General features: G+C 44.7%; 1 protein-coding gene across 1 annotated transcript in view; it reads left to right on the top strand.

Moving 5' to 3' along the window:
- The first annotated feature begins 2,044 nt into the window (after positions 1-2,044).
- Positions 2,045-22,162, top strand: part of ATP2C1 (ATPase secretory pathway Ca2+ transporting 1) — a 127,708-nt gene continuing 107,590 nt past the window's right edge. Inside the window, exon 1 of the mRNA XM_075547210.1 lies at positions 2,045-2,361. Coding sequence (XP_075403325.1) covers positions 2,254-2,361 — 108 coding nt within the window. The 5' untranslated portion in view covers positions 2,045-2,253. The remainder of the gene's footprint in view (positions 2,362-22,162) is intronic.

Genomic DNA, 22,162 nt, shown 5'->3' on the forward strand with positions numbered 1-22,162 from the left:
CCTTTGTTTCCATAGCTTGGCCCTCTGGGCATGCGTTACTGGACATTCCCCAACCCTATGCTACCTACCTAACAAACCCATCTAGTGGTGCAGTGAAAGAAAGGCCTGGCAATCTCTCCTATGGAAATTACAGCCAGGAACACCCTGTGTTGCTCAGCTCGATAAGAGCTGGACTTAGCCTCCCAGCCCTGGGCTGGGTGTGGGAAGGTGGGCTCAGTGTGTTTGTTGGTGGGAAGCTTTGTGTTTAGCAGTCTACATTTGCATTTCTCTCTAACTGTAGCTGGTGGTTGGTCTGACCACTATCATATATATTGCTCACGTGTGTCAGGACAGGTTTGTTTGTCTTTCCTCCGCCCCATCTCTTTTCGTCATGCTTCTCAACCCAGAGGAAGGTGGCCTCGAACCGGCCGCCTGAAATGAAGTCTGCTTTGCGCATGTCCTTTGGGGAAAAGGTTTTGGCTCATCAGCCGCACCCGGAGTTTCTGTAGGTGCCAGGTTGCATCTCTGAAGGTTTAGGTGTTTAAAAAGAGAGAAGCTAGGGGATTCTTCGAGGGTGTATGTGAATGGCACCTTAGCTTTGTCTCTGTCACTCTTATTGGGGCCAGCCCTCTTTCCAGGGCATCAGGATGCCAACTTCTGGTTTTGCTGGGCTGTGTGCCTGCAGGGGTGGCGGGAGCACCCATCACGGTGCCCTCAGCATGCCAGCTGCTCACTTGTCCCTATTAGAGTCAGCTGTCTCTGGCTTACAACAGAGCCTCTGTGAGCAGGTAGGTGCACCTGGGGAGGTGACAGCAGGCCAGGACCTCCTCCCCAGCTGGATCCAGCAACATTATGTAAATGACTTCTTGGAATTGCCTGCCTGGCCCTGGTGAGATGGAAAGATCACCTTGCAAGCGGGCCAGCTGCCAGCCTGCCAGATGGCCGGGGCTGCTCGGGGCTCAGCCGCATTAGGCTCATCAAGTGTGTGTCCGTCCTGAAGGCAGGTGGCCCGGGCGTGTCCGAGAGGCTGTCTAGGGGGCCGGCTCAGCCTGCAGTACTGGTTCCCCAGCTTTGCCTGCGCACTGCTCCGCCCTACCCCTGTGGGCGGGGCTTTCTCTAAACCGGAAGCGGCCTGCTCTCTTTCTACCCAAAACAGAACTCTGGGCGTCAGGACTGGGGCTTCCTGTCTAGCCTGGTCTCCACAAGAAGCCCGTCACCGCAATCGCCCGCCCGTTGTTCCCGTGAAGGGAACCAGCTGCTGACTGCACAGTTAAATTGGGCAACAAAACGACCAAGCAGATTGGGGGACTTTGTTCAGAAACTCCATGACCTTGAGGGCATGACTAAAATCCTGGGCTGTCAAAGTTTATGATCCTGTGTCCTTAGGGACCCCAGGCCCCTTGCCATGGATGTTTTGTTTTTAAAGTGAGAGTGCTTTTAAAATTATAGTTAGAAAGTGCATGGGCGACATTTTCTCTCCAATAAGCAGAAAGCCATGGGTAACTTAATGCTCCTGGATTCCGCCTGTGGATTGGAGATAAGCACTTGGGCAGAGAAGCCTTTTACCTCCGGACAGAATCTGTTTGCTGCTCTTGTTCAATTAGCGTAAAGTGTCTGCTTCCCAGGCTGGCCACAGAAGGCATCAGTGTGAGCCCAGCCTTTTCAGTGGGGACACTGAGCTCAGCCACAAAGAAGACAATGAGGTAATTAGTTAATTTCCTGAGAAGTCCCCTAAAACACTTCCCAGAATGGAATGAACCTCCGATTTACAGGCGAGATGCTGCCGAGGACTGCCGGTCCTGTGTGTGTGCTGATAAGAAATCTTGGAGGAAAGGAGGAAAACCATATGCTATGCCCTCGTTCGGAGCCAGCAAAGCTGTCGGAAGAGTTAAGAAGAAACCTCACCAGAGTCTGTGGGTGTGGAAAGCCACCAGCCGGCTAATATTAACATAGCTTGCCACCGAACGCTGCTGTTGCTAGAAATAGGACAGCCACATCTCTACCACTAGGCAATTTGCATTCTGTGGTCCTGCCCCTAAATTCCTCCTGGCTCCTACTGCCCTCTGGCATTGCATTTCAGGCGGGATCCACCCAGGCATCCTCCTTGGCTGCCTGGTCTCCCTGAGAGCTCCGCTCCAAAGGGGAAAGGGAGAACATCTACTTGGTTTGCAAGGAAGCGGGTGAGCTTAGGCAACTGAGGAAAGGCAGGGTTTCTAAATCGCATGTGGTTGTTGATAGGGGGAGGCGGGCCAGATCCCTCTTGGACTTCCCACGATGGATCATCAGTTGCCTCAGTCTAAATTCGCCTACTTCAGAAAATACCCTCTCCATGCCTTGAGGAAGTACTTCTGGACACGGAGACAGCAGCGAACGGAAGAACAGGTATCGTTCTGTGTGTGTGACTGGTAGAGTTCATGGGTGCTGCTGGCCTCTGAACCGTGCTCTTGTACTGTTTGGTGATTTAGGGTCCGTGAAGTGACTTGGTTCCCTAGAGGGTAACAAACGGGCTGCAGCTACCCACAAGCCAGCGGTTTGAACTCCCCAGGCGCTCCGAGGGAGAGGACGAGGCTTTCTGCCCCTGTAATGGGTTTACGTCCCAGAAACCCACAGGGGCGGTTCGAATTTGTCCTGTAAGGTTGCTGTGTGTTGGAAAGGACTCCATGGCTTTGGGGCGGGTTTGCAGTGCGGACTTAGCAGCCCTAAGAGCAAGCGGGTTGGGAGGTGGGGTGGGGTGGGGTGGGGAGGATTTGTCTGAAATTGGAACATTTGGATGCTGACGTTCAGCTCAAGTTTATACTGCACCCTGCCTCCCCCCGCCCCCCCTGAGTAGCCCGGGATGAAATTTTGCATGCCTTGATTGTTTTCCCCTGCTTGAAATGCAAATTCCCAAGCTACTCAGCCATGGCTGAAATTAATGAGGAAGCCCTAGAAGTGTGTCTCCTTGTGCATATTTCGGATGTTACTGATAGTGCCGGGACTTATGAAAAACCATACCTTTTGGAGGTCTCTAAGAGCGTTGAACATTAATGAACTGCTAAGAAGATCATTCAGAGGCAATTAGTGTGGGTTGTCTTCAGGGTGAGTTGAGGGTAGGGCACGCAGGCTTCCGTGTATTTAGGCAACAAAAAGGAAGAGTGTCTAGTCCAACGCTCTCTCCTGTGGGAGGTTAGAAGGATTTACAGATCGCTTCAAACGCCTGTGTCTTCTCATTTAACACCGGGCACATTCTTACTGCTTGAGAGTTATACCATGCCGTCCCTGAGAACTGGCGAAAACGGTATTTGTAAACTTGGCGCTTACGAATCGTACCCACTTGTAAGAAGAAATGGTCCTATCGGATCCTTTTGAATCTGGTGATTCATTCCGGAAGCCCGGGTGGCGGTGGTCTAGGAGAAATGACTCGCCATAGGAAGGAGAGTCGTGACTCGCTTGAGGGCCGCGCTTGTGACTAGAACTGCATCATCGCCCGTGCTATCTCCCTCTGGCCCTGTAGTTGTTCTCCCTGGCGCTCTGGGAGATCCCCGCGGGCGCCAGTTCACGTGCATGGCGGATGCTAACCACGGAGGTCAACAGCCACTCCCCGGGAGAACAATGGGGCAATCTGCTTCCATGACGATTTGCAGTCTTGACAATCGATGGAGCAGTTCTGTGTCTTCCTATAGGATCGTTATGAATTGGAGTCAGCCAATGGGGTTATTTGTTTACTTGTTTGTTTGGGGATGTGTTTGCTATGGTGTGGCCCATCTGCAGAAGCACTTCTGGGATGAAAACAAAGGTTGGCAGGCAGAAGTTCCTCTAATGACAGCTTCCCCCTGCAAAAAGTAAAAAGTCAATGCAGAATTTTATAAATGAGAATCATTTACCTCTCCTGGAGACAGAATGATTTTATGCGTCACTTTAATGATTTCACAAGGATGGGAAGCTCACTAAGACGGCTTGGCTGGTGGAATTTTTTAATCTCGTATTTAGGCAAGGTTATGATTTCAAGGAAATCTCTTGGTTTTCCAGTCTCAGCTTGCACTCGCTTTTTGAAAAGGCAAACTAGAGAACGGGTGCTCTGAGCTGTGGCTTGACCGACGGGAAGCAGATGGATCCAAGCCCTGTTCATTAGGGAGGGAGAGAAGCATGTCTGGAATAGGGAGAGGAGAGGTAACGGAAATGATGGGGCCTCATCTCCCCGCTCCCTTCTGAGGGTGGTTTCATTGCTAATGTGTTCTTGCTACCCCCTGTTACAGAGTAGAGCTTTTCCATAGGGCTTCCTATGTCTCCAGGTGTCACCGGAACAGAAGCAGGTAACCAGGCCTTTCTTCAGCTGCGCTGCTGAGTGGATTGGAATTGTCAAGTATTAGGTTAATAAGTGACGGCAAACCATTTGTGCCAACTCAGAACCCCAAACCAGCCCATTGCCACTGAGGTGATTCCAACTCCTGGCAACCTCTTGGACAGAGTCAAACTGCCCCATACGATTCCCAAGGCTGTGCCTTTTGATGGGAGCAGACCGCCCCTTCTTTCTCCCACAGAACGCTATTAGGTTTGTGCTAGTCTGGGTTGACCAGAGAAACAAATTCAGACACTCGTACATGTATCAAAGAGCAGTTGTTCAGTAAGAAAACATCCCAGCTCAGTCCAGGTCAAGTCCATAAATCCGATCTTATCCCGTATGTTAATCCCAGTCCATAAAGTCCTCTTCAGACTCATATAGCCATGCAGTGATGCTGAATGCAGGAAGATCACAGGCCAGTGGGTGGAAAGTCTTATGGATCCAGTGATAGTGGAAGCATCTCAGCGCTGGCATGGGTCTCCACATGGCTCCTCTAGCTCCAGGACTCTGGCTCTATCAGTGTAGTCCCATGTGGCTTGTCAACAGGAATGTCTCACAGGGAGTCAAAGCAGAAAGAGTGTGTATCTGGCCTCCAGTGAGCTATTTATCTCCTTTGCGCCTCCAAATGAGGTCATCAAGCTGCTACTTGTTGACAAGCTAGACTCCACCCCTTTGCACGTTGACAGGAGATTATGTAACTGCCACAGGGTTTGAACTGCAGCCCCCGAGTACTTTAGACAGGCTTTACATAGAGCTTTCATTTAATTTTTCACCACTTTTACAAACAGCATTCAGTAAGAATGTTAGAAATCAACAGGGAAATGTTTGACTTGGACTGGCCAGGCAGTCCCTTCCCCTGTTCATAACCATTTAAGACAGTGGTTCTCCACCTTCCTAATGCCTTGACCCTTTAATACAGTTCCTTATGTTGTGGTGACCTCTCCTCAACCATAAAATTATCTTCGTTGGTACTTCATAACTGTCATTTTGCCACTGTTATGAATCAGACGACCCAATGAAAGGGGTCGTGACGCACAGGTTGAGAACCACTGGCTTAAGACGACCTGGGAAGAAGTGTGAGCATCGGGTCGAGTTCTTCGTTCTGTGAGTGGATGGGGAAATAACAGAAAATAAGCAGTTTGATTCCTTGGTGAAGCCACAGACACAATGCCTCACAGAACGAGAGAAACTAGGTCAGAGTCAATCATAACTAACCTTGGAAATCACGTTGGAATGTTATAAAGGAGACCCACAATGCCGACCACTTCATGGCCTGTGTATTTTCTGTCCCTAATCTTCACCTTCCTGTGAGATGGTTCCCCCTTATAATACAGTGAGGAAATAAGACTCAGCGTTTTTCAGAGGGCTTGCCCAAGACCACCCGCCTCAGTTTTAAAGCAAGATCTGAACTCTTGTCTGCCTGACTTTAGACGTTGTCTATTCTACCCTGCTGGACTCCTGAAAATCTAGTTGCTTGATTCCTGAAAAATCTAGTGGCAGCAGAAGAGTGCTAACTTTTTTTTCTTTTTCACTTTTTACTGCGAATTCAGTAAAGGTTGACCGAGCAGATCAGTTTTCTGTTCCACAATTCATGCTGTTCTGTTTCATCTTAATGGACTTCAATCTCCACAATGCAGTATCACTGACCCCACGTTCTCCCTGAACTTCCTGTTTCCATTCCTCCTGGTCTCCCAACGCTTCTGACCCTCTTGTCCATAGGAAAATGCTGGCCCCTGGACTTCAAATCCTTGATTACTTTAAGGGGTCGGTACCTCACAAGTGTGATTGTCCCCTTTCTACACCTGTCTACTGTTGCAGAGGAAGCCCTGGTGGCACCGTGGTTACTTGTTGAACGTGAGCTGTTAACCTCAAGGTCAGCAGTTCAAAATCACCAGCCACTCCTTGGGAGAAAGACGGGCCTTGCAACTCCTGTAAAGAATTACCGTCTCAGAAACTCACAGGAGCGGCTCTGCCCTGTCCTGTAGAGGGCTGCGCATTGGAAGGGGCTTGGTGACAGCGAGTTTGATTCTTGTTTTTTTCCCTTGTGGTTGTTTATTTCCTGTTTTGCTGAAAAGTGTACGACAGGGGTGAGTTCAATACCAGACCTGAAGGGTTACTCTGGTAGTTACATAATCTGTTGTCAATTTGAAACTTAAGAGTGAAGGGGTGGAGTTTAGTTGGCCAATCAGGTTGCAGCCTGATGACCTCATTTGGAGGTGCTATGGATCTAAAATAGCTTGCTGGAGGCGGGACACAGAGAGACTCACTCCCTAAGAGACTTTACTGAAACGAGCCTGATGGAGTGACGCTGATACAGCCAGAGCTCTGGAGCCGGAGGAGCCTCATGGAGAACTCTGCCAGTGCTGAGATGCTTACTTGACCACTGGATCTACATGATGTTACACCCACTGGCCTCTGTGATCTTCCTGCACTCAATCTCATTGCCTGTGTTCCATGAGTCTGAAGAGGAATTTATAGATTGGTTTCAGACATATGGGCTAATATCGGACTTATGGACTTAATCTGGACTGGTCTGGAATGTTTTCTCAATATACAATTTCTCTTTTACATAAAACTCATTCTTATACACATATGAGTATCTATGAATTTTGTTTCTCTAGTCTACCCAGACTAGCAGAGTGACTAAGGGCCATAGTCATGGGGTTCCATCCAGTCGGCTACCTTTCTCCTTTTCCGACTATTCCTTACTAAGACTTTTTAAAAGCTTTAGATATTTGCATACCCTTATCAAAATTCTTACCACCTCTTTATTATTTTTGTTTATATATTTAAGACACTCACTTTTCATACTGCGTTGTTTAGAAGTAAATTGTCATGCTGCCACGGTAAATGGAACCACTATGATTGGCCAGAAATAGAAGTATAAAGAAAATAACAGCAAGTAAAGAAAATAATAGCAAAATAACAGAAATAGAAGTATAAAGAAAATAACAGCAACTCTTGCTAGATACGGTTACCTGTGAAACCTGAGCCTAAAGCCTGCTCTTTTTCAAGAAAGCAGATTATTTTTTTTAATGAGAGATCCTAGTAGTCAATTGAGAAAGCCTTCTGGGTTTGATTATTTTTGTTGTTATAATTATTTCTATTGTGCCACATCAGCGGGCTATTTATCAAACCAAGAATAAATCACTTATCCTTTCTTGCCCTAGGAGAGAAGGGAATTAATTAAAAAGTAGACACTTTCATACCCAGTGATGCATTGTTAATTCCAGTAGCATCTGCATGCCACCTACAATCTTGCCCACTTCATTTGCTGGAGTACCACTGGGCACCACCTATATATACTATGTCTCATCCACTTGGGGGATGTTATCCCAGATACATGATATGCTTCTCTCCCTTTGTGTATTCAAACCCACGCTACCCTCTAGCCCAGTGGTTCTCAACCTTCCTAATGCCGCGACCCTTTAATACGGTTCCTCATGGTGGTGACCCCCAACTTTAAAATTATTTTCATTGCTACTTCATCACTGTAATTTTGCTACTGTTATGAATCAGGTGACCCCTGTGAAAGGGTCATTCGACCCCCAAAGGGGTCGCTACCCACAGGTTGAGAACAGCTGCTTTAGAGTCTTGGAACCCAAGGATGTGGCTTTGAGGACTCAGGTGCACCTGACTCAAGCCATGGTATTTTCAATTGCCTCCTATGCACGTGAAAGCTAAATATTGAATAAGGAAGATCGAAGAAGAATCAGTGCATTTGAGTTACGATGCTGGCGAAGAATGTTGAAGGCACCATGGACTGCCAAAGGACAAGCACACCTCTTGTCTTGTGAGAAGTACAGCCAGAGCGCACCTAAGAGGCAAGGATGGCAAGACGTCAGCTTACGACTTTAGCATTTTGTCAAGAGGGCTCAGTCCTTGGAGAAGGACCTCATGCTTGGTAAAATAGAGGGGCATCAAAAGAGAGGAAGGCCCTCAGTGAGACGGATTGACCCAGTAACTTCAAGAACAGCAACAATGGTGAGGATGGGGCAGGACCAGCAGTGTCTGGTTCTATTTTCCATTGGGTAGCTTTGGGTTGGAACTGACTCGCTAGTACTTAACAACAACAGCCAATCAGAAAGAGAAAGACAAAGCTTTCTTCTCCTGTAACGATTTACAGGCTCAGAAACCCACAGAGGCAGTTCTAGCCTGTCCTCTAGGGTCCCTATGAGTTAGAATCGATTTGGTGGCAGTAAATTTGGTTTTGAAGGAAGGGCTGACGTGAGAAACCCTGCCTATTTAACAGCAAATCTACTTGCTGCACAATAGAAATGACCCCTGAAAGAACCAACTTTTAAAAAAGAGAATGGTCTTGGGGGGTCGGAAGGTATGGATGAAGGAGCTTCCAAAATTTTATGGGAAAATCCCATTATGTTTCAATTTCCACCTTTCCAAGAACTTTTGCAAGCCCCATGTACAGTAGCTAGATCCTAAATTGAGGGTTAGAATTAAATTTTGTTTTGGAGGTGCTTCAAACAATTCTCTTCAATGGTTCAGAAAGTGTTCACCATTTCAACTGGATTTTTATTTCATGCTTTGCTTCTCAATGATCGCCCTAACGTAATATCTTCGCGGACTAAACCTGCTGTACCAGAAACACCACAGGTGGCTGGGATTTAGTGCATAGTGTACTCTCTCACAGGTTAGGAGGCGAGGAGCCTGGGTCCAGGGCACCTGTGGGTTGCGATTCTTTTGGGGATTGGAAAACGGTTTTATAGGGGATACTCAATTGATAACACTAGCAAAATTATAGTTATGAAGTAGCAACAAAAATAATGTTATGGTTGGGGGTCACCACACCATGATGAACCGTATGAAATGGCAGCATGAAGAAGGTTTGGAACCACTGCAAAGGCAAGTATCTCGCACTCTGTTGGCCTTGGAGGACCGTGCTTGCCTCCCTTCCACAGTGATGGACCCAGCATTAATTGGAGATCTCCAGGTGCCAGGCTTCAGTCTGCCCTTAGGGCTAGTCAGTGCAGGCAACCCAGATTTACAGGATAAGCTTCCAGTTTTCTTTCTTGGTGGTAATAGATCCCTCCCTTTCTTCTCGCTGACTTCTCTTTCCTTTTATCACTTGTAAGATAAAAGATGAGGCAGACCATACTCAGGTGAACCCCTACATCAAATCAGGGTTGTGGCCTGTGTAGGGATGGTGCATTCTACCCTAACCTCTTGTACCTGATTGGTCACATCAGATCATGTCATGGGGATGATCACATGATTCCATAATTGTCAAAGTACATTCCAACATAAATGTCAGACCACTGATATTCATGATGAAGCCCAGTTTGATATACATATTTTGGAGGATGTAATTCAATCTAAGACAGCTGGGACCAAAGGTGTGAGGGGCGATGCTGGGAGAGTGGAGGGTGAGTGGGTTGGAAAGGGGGAACTGATTACAAGGATCCACATGTGACCTCCTCCCTGAGAGATGGACGGCAGAGAAGGGGGGAAGGGAGACTCCGGTTAGGGCAAGATATGACCAAATAACAATGTATAAATTACCAAGGGTACATGGGGGAGGGAGGGGGAAAAAAAAGAGGACCTGATGCAAAGGGCTTAATTGGAGAGCAAATGCTTTGAGAATGATTGGGGCTGGGAATGTGCAGATGTGCTTTATACAATTGATGTATGTATATGTATGGATTGTGATAAGAGTTGTATGAGCCCCTAATAAAATGTTAAAAAAAATAGGTTAATTTAACTTGAACTTTAGAAATGTAGTTATTCATTCTGGATCTTAATAATAATTTTTAAATTATGATTTCCCTTCCTTTCACTCTCCCTAACTATCATAGAAAAGTTTTACCTTGTTAATGGAGGGTCTGCCCTCTCTAGATAAAATAATAGCTATTTCACTACAATTTGGATTAAAAATGTTAGTTTTTAGTTTCTTACAGTGAATTCACTATATCTTGAAAGTATACTAAAGTTATCTATTCATAAAGGAAGGAGGTGTAGTCCTTTAGAAGCAGTGCTGGTGAGTCCATTCCAGCTCCTTGCCCGATCCTGTGTACCACAGAAAGAAATGCCAGGCCTGTGCCATCTCACAGTTACGCTTGGACCACTCTTGCAGCGACTGTGTCAGTCCATCTCATCAAGGGTCTTCCTCTTTTTCACTGCCCCTCCACTCTACCAAGCACGATGTCCTTGTCGCAGGATTGGTCTCTCTTAACAACACTCCAAAATGTATGAGATAAAGTTTTGCCATCCTTACCTCTGACGAGCATATGGATGTACTTTTCCCGAGACAGACTTGCTCTTACGGCAGTTCGTGGGACGTTCTGTAATGTGTCGTGTGAAATACTCACTGCTATCAAGTCCATTCCAACTCAGAGAGACCCTCTAAAATGGAGGAGACAGTATCTGTATTTTTATCTTTATATTATTATTATTTTATCCTTACCACTTTACTTTGTTTTTATTGTTTCCGTTGAGTTTCCCAGTTTCTGAAGTACAGAAGGAGTAGATGCATAGAGATAATAACTGGTGCAAGGGTTTATGGGGGATGTAGGGGTGGAGGGTAGACAATAGGGAGGGTGAGGGGATGTGAGGAGCGTAAATGAATGCATGGGAGGGGGGAGGAAGCACTCCAACTGAGTGTGATTACACAACTCATTTAAAAATGGTTTAACAATGGAAGTATGTGATATGTGAATACTATATCAAGAAAAGCAGGGGAGGGGAGAAACCAAACTGGATCAATGGTTACCATAGGTGCAAAGGTTACCATAGGCCACAATGGGGCCATTGAGTTTATGTCATTGGTAGTCGAATAATTTGGGAAGGGCTGCCAAGAGTGGCTGTAGCACATGAAGAGCATAATCCGTGACTGACACGGAATTACACAAATAGAAATTGTGGAACTGAAAAAAAATGGACAAATAAAATAACTACTTAGGGGAGGTTGAGGAGAGATTGTAAGAGAAGAAATCGTTCTGAAATTGTAAGAGAAGAAATCGTGATGATTGCAAAACTCTTCTTAATATGATTGGATGATTAAACTGTATGATATGTGAAGTGTATGCCAACAAAGCTATTTTTAAAAATAATTAAAATGTAGGAGAACTGCCCCCTGGTAGTTCAAGCTGTAAATCTAAATGCAAGTTTATGGAATCAGTGAATTTGGGTGGGGGTGGGAATGGGGAAGGCTTAACAAGTGTTGTCTTCTTGGAAGTATTTTCAGTTTCTTCAGCTTCAACTTCAACTTGGACATGCGCATTTGATAATCTTTTGCACAGTCAGCTCCAGGCCTTGTTTTTGGTTGATGATATTGAGCTTCTCCGTTGTCTCTTCCCAGAGATATAGTCATTTTGATTTTTGTCTATTCCATTTGGTGAGGTTCCTGTGAAGAGTCATCATTTATGTTATTGAAAAGGGTATTTGTGATGAAGAAGCTATTGATCTTGCAAAATTCTTTCATGAGATCTCCAGCTTCACTTTAATCACCAAGGCCATATTTTCTAACTGCTTTGCTTCCAATTTTTGTATACCAATAATTATCAAGGTATTTTGATTACATGCCTGATCAATGTCAGACTGAATAAGTTAGTAGAATTCTATCATTTCTTCATCACTAGCTTTAGTGGTTGGTTCATAAATTTGAATAGAGTTGTATTAGCTCGACTTCCTTATAGACACATATAACCGAAAACACAGCATTGTACTTCAGGATAGACCTTGAAATATTCTTTTTGACACTAAATGACAATAAATGCTGCTCCTTTTGAATCTGTTAAACCATATGATTGTCTAATTCAAAATAGCCAATGCCAGGCCATTTCAACTCCCTAATGCCCAGAACATCGAACTCTACGTGTTGCATTTCCTTGTTAATGACTTCATAGATTCTTAGATTGATACTAGGTATATTCCTCTCAGTTTAAGGAAAACAAAAAGCCTTACACCTGGGACCAATAGCTAACATCATGATAAACAGAGAAAAGATGGAAGTTGTCGGGGATTTTATCTTGCTTGGCTCCGCAATCAATGCTCATGGAAGCAGCAGTCAAGAGATCAAACGACGTCTTGCGTTGGGTACGTCTGCTGCACAAGATTTCGTTCAAGTGGTGAAAGCATACGGTTGTCACTGTCAGAACTAAGGTGCGCCTCATCCAAGCCATGATATTGTCATTCGCCTCATATGCGTGGGAACTTTGGACACTGGATGAGGAAGAGCGAAGAAGGACTGGTGTGTTTGAATCATGGTGCTGGTGAAGAAGACCTTGATAGGACCAGTAGAACAAACGGATGTGTCTTGGAAGAAGTGCAGCCAGACTGTTCCTTAGAAGTGAGGGGGTGAGACGTTGACTTGTTTACTTTGCACATGTTTCCAGGAGAGACCAACCCTTGGGAAGGGTCAACATGCTTGGTAAAGGAGCCTCCTCACTTCACCTCCATTAAGTCAATATTGTCTGATAGTGACCTTGTGGGACAGGGGAGAGCTGGCCCTGTGAGCTTCCCAGACTGTAACTGTTTACAGGAGTAGAAAGCCCTGTCTTTCTCCCTCAGAGCTGCTGGCTTTGACTTGCAATTAGCAGCCCAGCTCATTACGACAAACAGAGGAAGACCCCTGATGAGAAGAATCAACACAGTGCCTGCAGCAATGCGCCCAAGCCTAACACCAGTTGTTTGACACAGGGTCCTAGGAGCTAGAACCAGCTCCATAGCACCTGACAGCAATAACGTATCCGACACTCTGATGATTAATGAATGTTTGCAGAGGTTTCTTTTCCGTTTTGAGCTGTGCCTGTGGTGAAGTGAAATGAATTACTTATGGCTTTTCTATCCACCTATCTAAAACTCCCACCCAATCTTTGGGTGGGACCATTCAAATGAGACACATCGGACTCCAACTCAGGGATTGATCAGTTTTGCCACTCCTCTGGGCATGAGAAAAGCATATAAAGGGAACCGATGACAAGGATCTACATGTGACCTCCTCCCTGGGGGACGGACAACAGAAAAGGGGGTGAAGGGAGATGTCGGACAGGGCAAGATATGACAAAATAATAATTTATAAATTATCAAGGGCTCATGAGGGAGAGGGAATGGGGAGGGAGGGGGGAAAAAAGAGGACCTGATGCAAAGGGCTTAAGTGGAGAGCAAATGCTTTGAAAATGATGAGGGCAAAGAATGTACAGATGTGCTTTACACAATTGATGTGTTTATGGATTGTGATAAGAGTTGTATAAAAAACATTAAATAAAATAATAAATGCAAAAAAAAACTGTGAGAAAGAGGAAGAGAGATTCTCTTGACGCCAAGGAAGAAGAGGCAGCATCGAAGCATGTGCAATATCTGTGCCGGCCGGAATTGGTGGAGCCAGCAGAGATCTCGGCATGGAGATCACGAGACAGAGCAGATGAGCCACACTGCGGAGACCGTGAGTCAGAGCGCAGGCTGGATTCCTGTCACATGGAGACAGAGGTCAAGGGGCTGAGTGGCTGAAAACCAGAGAAAGACTTGGTTGCTGTCTGAGAAGAGGCAACGACTGTCACGAAAGACTATATCCTTAACTATTTTCTGATACTGGCTGTGGTAACTCATTAACTTCCTTTATAACCCCCTGTGGTTGTGAGTGTTATCTGTGAGCTCTGTGTGGTCATTGCAACAGATTATTGCACTCAGCAGAGGAGGTCATTGCCATGGGAGGACATGGTTGGTGTCAGAAAGGGTAAAAGAAGGTTGGAGCGTGGAGGTGCGCCTGACGTTTCTGCCTTGTGATGAGTGATGTCCTTTGGCCCAAAGGTCAGACCTGACGCTCCCATCATTTAAGCAGTTGGCCTCATTGTAATCCCACTGAGTGGGATTAATTGCAATGGCTCCAGATGTATGGAAGGAAGTATGAGGTTGTGTAAGGGCCAGGAGAAAGATGTGTGGTCATCACATTTTTATTATTTGATGCTTTAGAGTTTTATTGACATATAATTCACATAAAATACTGTTCAATAGTTTCAACCTTAAAAAGAGTTATGTAACCATGCCTACAATCAATTTTAGGAAATTGAGTATGTTTTAGAGGACTGTGGGTTGGGTTATCTTTCCCTGAGTGTACATGGGCGCTGGTTTCTCCCACCCAGTGTTGTGAACTTAAACAAATATGTGTGATCAAACCAAAAGCAAACACACTCCCATGGAATCAGTGCTGACTCATTAGGACCCTCTTGATGGTTTCCGAGGCTGTAACTGGTTACAGGAGTAGAAAACCCAGTCTTTCTCCCAAGGAGCTACTCGTGCTTTTGAACTGCCGGCCCTAAGGATCTCAGCCCAATGCAAAACCACTACATCTTTAAAATATTTTTATATGTGTAATAAAAATGAATGTTGATCCTCCCCCCCTACTGTCTTTTCACCCCCTTACTAAAGGGTTGTGGGGAGACGATCAGCCAGTCAGGGTGCAGGGTAGCAACGATGAAACATATAACTTTCCTCTAGTTCTTAAATGCTTTCTCTGCCCCCCACTATCATGATCCCAATTCTACCTTACAAATCTGGCTAGACCAGAGGAAGTACATAGGTACAGATAGCAACTGGAAACACAGGGAATCCAGGACAGATGACTCCTTCAGGACCAGTGGTGAGAGTGGCGATGCCTGGAGGGTGGAGAGAATGTGGGGTAGAAAGGGGGAACTGATTACAAGAATCCACGTATGGCCTCCTCCCTGGGGGATGGGCAGCAGAGAAGAAGGTGGGGGAGACATCAGACAGTGTAACATATGACAAAATAATAATAATTTGTGAATAATGAAGGGTTCATGACATGGGAGTGGGGAGGAGGGGGAAAATGAGCAGCAGATATTAAGGGCTCAAGAAGAAGGCAAATGTTTTGAGAATGATGATTGCAGCAAATGTACATGTTCTTGGCACAATGGATGTATGTATGGATTGTGATAAGAATTGTACGAGCCCCCAATAAAATGATTTTTAAAATGAATATTGAGCATTATGATTACAGAATGTTTAGAAACCCAAATTCAGTTTACATGGGATTCAGCTTACTAAAAGCAGATTTAGAAATTCCTGGAAGAAATAGCTTTTTCTTAAAGCTGCGGTTCTCAAATCTGTGGATCGTGACCCCTTTGGGGGTCCCCTTTCACAGGGATTGCCTGATTCATAACAGTAGCAAAATTATAACGATGAAGTAGCAACAAAAATAATTGTATGGTGGGCGGGGGGGGGGTCGCCACAACATGAGGAACTGTATTAAAGGGTCCGGGGCTTTAGGAAGGTTGGAGAACCACTTTACTTTGTCTCCGAATAAGCACATTAAGCTAAGCCCAAACCTTTTCATGAACTACCAAACCCAAACCAGCAAGTTGATTCTGACTCATAGTGACCCTAGAGGACAGACTAGAACCGTTCTCCCAAGTTTCTGAGATGATCAGTCTTTAAAGGAGCAGACAGCCTCATATTTCTCCTAGGGAATGGCTGGTGGGGTCGAACTGTTGAGCTTTCCATTAGCAGCCCAATGTACAACTCACTATGCTACCAGGGGTCCTTTGGTGAACTACAGTGCAGAATCCTAAATTAGAGAGATTATTTTACTTCTTACCCAGTTCATCTGTGATATTTTCTTTGCTAAATCTTGTCCAGAATGCAAAACGGTGTATTTTCTCACCTTGCAGTTTCATGCTTTCACAGAAAAAGAAATGAACTTCCCACATACGTGTGATTTTCTGCTCAGAATTTGTTGTCAAGAAAGCAGGACAAATGCCCGAAGGCTTTCCTTCCTGCTCCTTCGAAAGGCAGCAGATTTTGTGAGACTATGTTAAGAAAGGCAACGTGGGTGATGCATTTAAGAAGAGTGAACTTTAATTGTTATTAAATGCTTGTGGGTGCCTGGCAGTTTACAAGGGGCTTTCCGTACTGTATCATTTAATCTTCCTAATAAGCTTGCAACAAGTAGGTGGTATTGTTCTCACTTTTTGGAAAAGAGCAGTGAAGTTTCAAGAGGCCAGATAACTTGGTACACAGCTCCAAAGTGTTGGCAGGAGGATTTTAGCACCAGGTGTGTCCGACTGCTTGATGCTGGAGTCGGATTCACTCCGTGGTACTGAGTCCATCTCCCAAGGGCAGGATTTCTCTCCCCTTGTATTCATTGTTTCCATTCTTCCTTTCTACTCTCCTTGATACTGGCTTTTCTTTCACCTGTTAAGGAGAGGAGGTGCTAAAAATATAATCATTTCCAATAGATGCTTGACCCGCAATGCTCATTGAAGCCTCACGCACAGCAGATGAATGGATAAACAAAATGTGGTATGATCATACAATGGAATACTGCTTACTCATAAAGGAATTCTGAGACATGCTCTGACATGGGTAAAGCTTGAAAACATGATGCTTAGTGAGATACATCAGACACCAAAGGACAAATATATTATCTCACTTAAATAAAATATGTTGATAGGCAAACACATAGAAGGGATGATACAAATTGGGCTGCGAACTGCAAGGTCAGAAGTTCAAAACCACCAGCCCCTCTACAGAAGAAAGATGAGGCTACTCTGTCCTATAGGGTCAGGACACTTGGTGAGTAAGAGCTGTTATTTCTGAAGGGGTGTTGGGTTTGTTTTGGGTGATATACAATTTTTGGAAAGGGATACCTTCAAATTTTTGAAAGTCTAATGTGTTTGCAAAGTCAATAAAATACAAGTAAACATCTTTCTGGTATTCTCTGCTTCCAGCTAAGATCCACCTGACATGAGCAATATATTCTGAATCTGGCTTGAATTTCCTGCAGTACTCTGTTGATGTAACTGAATCGTGTTCAACAAAATTTTACTTGCTCATTATATTAATGATATTGTCCAATGATTTCCCATCATTCTTCTTTTTATTTTATTGTACTGTGATGGTGGAAGCTATGCCTAGTAAGGGAGTCCCTGAATTATAGTATCCAACTTATAGACAACCTATAGTTATGAGCCAACTCTGTTGTGATAAGTTTATTGTACAAACAGGGCCAATAGGAACATGTGGGTGGAACTTAATCAGATGGTGGCAGCTTGGTTGGAGGATGACCAAAATAAATAAAGACAACCAGCATCCCATCTCCCTCCTGTTCCATGGGGATGGGACCAACATGCTGCTGCTTTAGCTAGTTCTCTGCCTTAACCTGCATGTTACACTACCTGTGGGCCAAGCCCACCCAACCCATGAATCATGGTGCTAGAGCTTGAGGCTCCTTCGAGACCTACTTTGCCACGCTGCTAGTATATTCATTGCTTGAGCTTGAGGCTGGTGGATCCTGTCGCTGTGCTTGTGTTTGAGATCCCATCAGGGCCTGCTTTGCTAAGCTCCCGAGGGACTGATGGTTGCTGTCCCACCCTGCTGTCTGCCCCTTACGGGCAGACTGCCTGCCTTGCCTGAGGGAAGACTCCTCTATCTGCTTCCTTGATTTTGGACCCAGCAGCCCAGGTGAGTTGAAGGACTTCCTGCATGTTAACTCTTCCACAAAAGTGAGTTGAACTGAACCCTCTGTACTGCATGTGGACTAATTAGCTGTTATTACTTCTCACTGTATAAACCTATCTTCATATACATATATGATCATAAGTTTTCTGGTTTTGTTTCTCTAGATTTGCCTCTAGATGTTTCTCTAGATGTGCCTAACACATCTGTAAGCATATTATATTAACAATCTGAGGTGCATACAGTGGACCATAATAACAAATAGGCACTACTTTGTGATGCACATCAAAATATTATTAATATTATTGTATTAAATAAATTGTTCCCCTCCCAACTATTTATTTCAGTGCTGTGTACTATGGGACACATTGCTAAAATAATTTCAGCTCCCGTGACCTAGTATGTAGGTAAAAGGAATTCTTTTATGTCATTTCTCTTAGTAGAGGGCAGCTAGCAATAATGTTACCATACAAAGAATGCCTTTATAGATACAGTCTCTACTAAATCCACATGAAATATAAATGTATCACTCTTTCAACTTTCTTTGATCCAGATCCAATGTAGGGGAGAAAGTTTTCAAAATCATATTACTACAAAATCATAAAACCCATTATTAAAGAACAATGTCAAACATGTAGCTGTTGTTGCTCAATATACTGTCCACCTGAGGGCGGTCTTTTCATCTCTCTAGACCTGCTGAGGAGAATTCTGCACTCTGATTGGTTCTACATCAGAACTGGACCATGGGTATGCTTGAAGTCCTCAAATGACCTTTCATTTAAATGTTCTTTGAGTTTGGGGGTACAAAAAGAAGTCTAAATGGGCAAGATCAGTGTCATAGGGTGGATTGGTTAGGTTTCCCAATGAAATTCTCATAGGACAGCCCTCGACCTTGCTAACCTCAGAGAGTGAGAGGGTGCATTGTGATGATGGAGTAGCGATACTTTATGACCTACCCTCCTCCTAGGCCCACCGCCCCTGTAATTAACCACCTGATAGAAAGGGAAGTGGGAACGAGGGAAAGTGAGCAAAAATGGTGCCCAGAAATCAAGTGTATTATATCGGTTGCAAATTCTACCATAAAATGATAGCCTAAGGCTGAGGACATGGCTAGTCTGTGACAGGACTTTGAAAGGGGCCTTTGAAACTAAGATGCCCTGAAGCCTCAGCTTCATTCCTTTCTGAGAAAACCCAGCTCCGGAGGAGTACCATAATAAAAAATGGTATTGAACTCACCAATACTTAAGAAGTCACGCCATCAGGTGGCTTCCAAAGATACGGTGGTCTGAGCTCCGAGTCGGAACAGCTTTTGCTCCAAGCCCCCATTAAATGAGGCTGGGTGGTCCTAGGGGTATTTTGTTCAGCAGGAAATAGACCTGCGGAGATAGAGACATCCTGGCACTCTTGAGGCTCCTGCCCCCTCCTAATGTCTATTTGAGAAGGCTTATTATTTGCAAAGGGATTATTTGCAAATACAAATAGATTTTAATACTCCTATATTGACTAATTTAATATTAAACACACCATTACTATCCTTCCAAGCAGGCCAGTTCACACGCATGCATGCACACGTGAGCAAGAGCATGTTATGGCCCTTAAAGACTACACAGTGCAGAAGTCTGTAATGGCACTAAACAGAGTCTGTAGAATTCATTAAGATGTAATCGAGCATTTGCAAAGTCATCTGTTATTTGTAATTACAATGGAATTACTATAACTTGTCTATGACTCCGAGGGGAAAACAATTCTTCTGTTGAATTTCGCTCATTGGTAATATATTCAAACGCCCAACTTTGTCAGGAATGTCTTCTTTTTAGAAGCTCTTGCGGATTTCTCTCTATTGCTTCTACCCATGAATCCTGCATACTGGGTTGCTAACGTCAAGGTCTTGTTCATGGGAGGAAGGTGAGGCTTTCTGTCCCATAAAGCTTTCTCTCACTGCCATCGAGTCCATGCTGACTCAGAATGACCCTATAGGACAGAGTAGAACTGCCCCTGTGGGTTTCTGAGACTACAACTCTTTACAAGAGTAGAAAGCGCCATCTTTCTTCCAGAGCAGCTGGTGTGTTTGAACTGTGGACTTTGTGGTTAGTAGTTCAATGGGCAAGCATGACACCACCATAGAGAGCTACAGCCGAATGGTGGTACACAGTTGTTGTTGGGTACACTTGAAAACTGTTTCAACTGATGCTGACCCATATGGCAGGATAGAACTACCCCAAAGGATTTTCTTGTCTTTGATCTTTAGGGAGAAGAGCACTGGGGGTACATGGATTAAGTGCTCAGCTGTTAATAGAAAAGTTAGCAGTTCAAATCCACCAGCTGCTCTGTGGGAGAAAGATGTAGCAGTCTGTTCTGTAAAGATGTTCAAAAAGCCTTGGAAATCTTCTGGAGCTGTCTTGCAGTGTCCCATAGTCCGAACCCACGCAGTGACCGTGGCTTGGTTTGGAAATCTTTATGGGAACAGATACCAGCCTTTCTTCCTGGAAGTTGCTGGGAGGATTCTGATCACCTATTTACCAGCCAGGTGCTCAGGGATGCACTACCGTCAATGTAAGGGGTCTGTATAATTGTGTCCTCTGCGGCAACCCCAATGATAAGATTTGCCACCAAACTGACACATGGACTCTATATGTTTCAAAACATATAAGGCAGATTATAGGAATATTGTAGCGTAAGGTGAGTGAAAATTACACAATCAAATGCTTAAAGAGATGGAAATCATGTAAGTAATATCAAACTCAATTTTGAGTCAGAAATTATTCCTTTGCCCTATCCCTAAAGCAACAGCTATATGATGTATTTCAAAAACACTTTCATAGTCTCTGCCATGTTACACAGATTAAAAAAAAAAGATGTAACTCTCTCGCTGAAGAATACATTGTTTCAAGAGAGTGGCATTTTCTGTTTATTCTGAAGAGTTTATCCACCACACCCCTCATTCTTCATGTAACTAGCTCTGCAGAAGCCTGCTAGCCTTCTGGCATAGACCCAGTACATTGTGACGCCTATCAACCTGTCCCGTCTGTCTCCCTGGGAGCACTTAGTGGATGTACACTTGGATTTGCTTACACTTGGATTTGCATCCAGAGTGTTTTTTTGTTTGTTTTGTTTTTTGGCACAGAGCATGGTTCTTTTTAAATCATAATACGTACATCTGCCCAAGGAAGCTTTGTTCCAAAGGCATTGCCACTGCTTTGCCCTCTAGGTTTTGTCCCTTTGTTCCTTTATACCATAGATATACCTACAGGCAGCCGATAATTACCCCAAAGTGAAGTGTAGCATTTTTACATCACAATACTCTTTCTCCTGGTCTTTTAAAATACTACCTTTCGAGATGATGCCAAGGCATTTCCTCAAAGTTCAAGACCCACCTATAAGACTGACAACTCTAGAGGAGGTTTAAGATACTGACATACACTCTCACTCTGTTCTTTAGAGCTGAGGACCATTCACACAATCAAAACATTATTTGATAAAGGTTTGTATTTCTTGTAAATCAGGCCTCCAGCTTTCAGGTATGCTAGGATCACCTGGAAGATTAGGTGAAACGGACTGCTGGACGCCTCCCAGGTGTGCAGAATAGAACGCTTTGTGGTTTTCAAAGCCTTGATCGTTGGGAAACAGATCAACAGGCTCTACTGCTGAGGTGCTTCTGGGTGGGTTTGAACCAATAACTTTCAGTTCATTTAGCACGGAACCATTTGTATCTACCATGGACACTTGGGCCCATTCATTTATTGAGTCTGGGGTAACTGAAAACAAGCAATCGAACAAAACAATGAAAAAAACTCACTGCCACGGAGCCGTTCTGACTCATGACTATAGGACCAACAAGAACTGTCTGTGTGAGTTTCCAACACTGTGGCTTTTTACCAAAGTAGACAGCTACGCCTTTCTCCTTCAGAGTGGCTGGTGCTTTCGAACGGCTTATCTTGCCGTTGATGGTCCAGCGCATAATCTAGTATGCCTCCTGAGAATTTGCATTTCTAAGAAGTGCCCAGGTGGTAGGAGCCACACTCTTTGAGGACCACTGTTATAGATCATTCCATGCTGCTAACTGCGAGGTCAGTAGCTTGAAACCACCAGCCGCTCCGAGGGAGGAAGACAGAGCTCTGTACTCCCATGAAGAGTTCCAGTCTTGGAAACCCACAGGGGCAGTTCTACCGCGTCCTGTCGGGTCGCTATGAATCGGTATTGACTCGATGACAGTAGGTTGGGCTTGGGGCGTATTTTCAAAATCAAAATTGACAGAGGTGGCCATGCCTCTTCAGAAATAGTCGTTGTACTCAGAATGAAAAGTCACTGTTGAAGCCGGGGTGGGGGAGGGGATGGGGCGATGACTCACTGCCTGGTGCTGCTTCATTTCCCGTTCTCAGCCATAGCTGCCCCCTGCCACACATTCTATAATGTTTATCAGGAATGCAAGAAATCATT

Source organism: Tenrec ecaudatus, chromosome 4 (assembly GCF_050624435.1).
Source record: "Tenrec ecaudatus isolate mTenEca1 chromosome 4, mTenEca1.hap1, whole genome shotgun sequence".
Taxonomy (NCBI): Eukaryota; Metazoa; Chordata; class Mammalia; order Afrosoricida; family Tenrecidae; genus Tenrec; species Tenrec ecaudatus.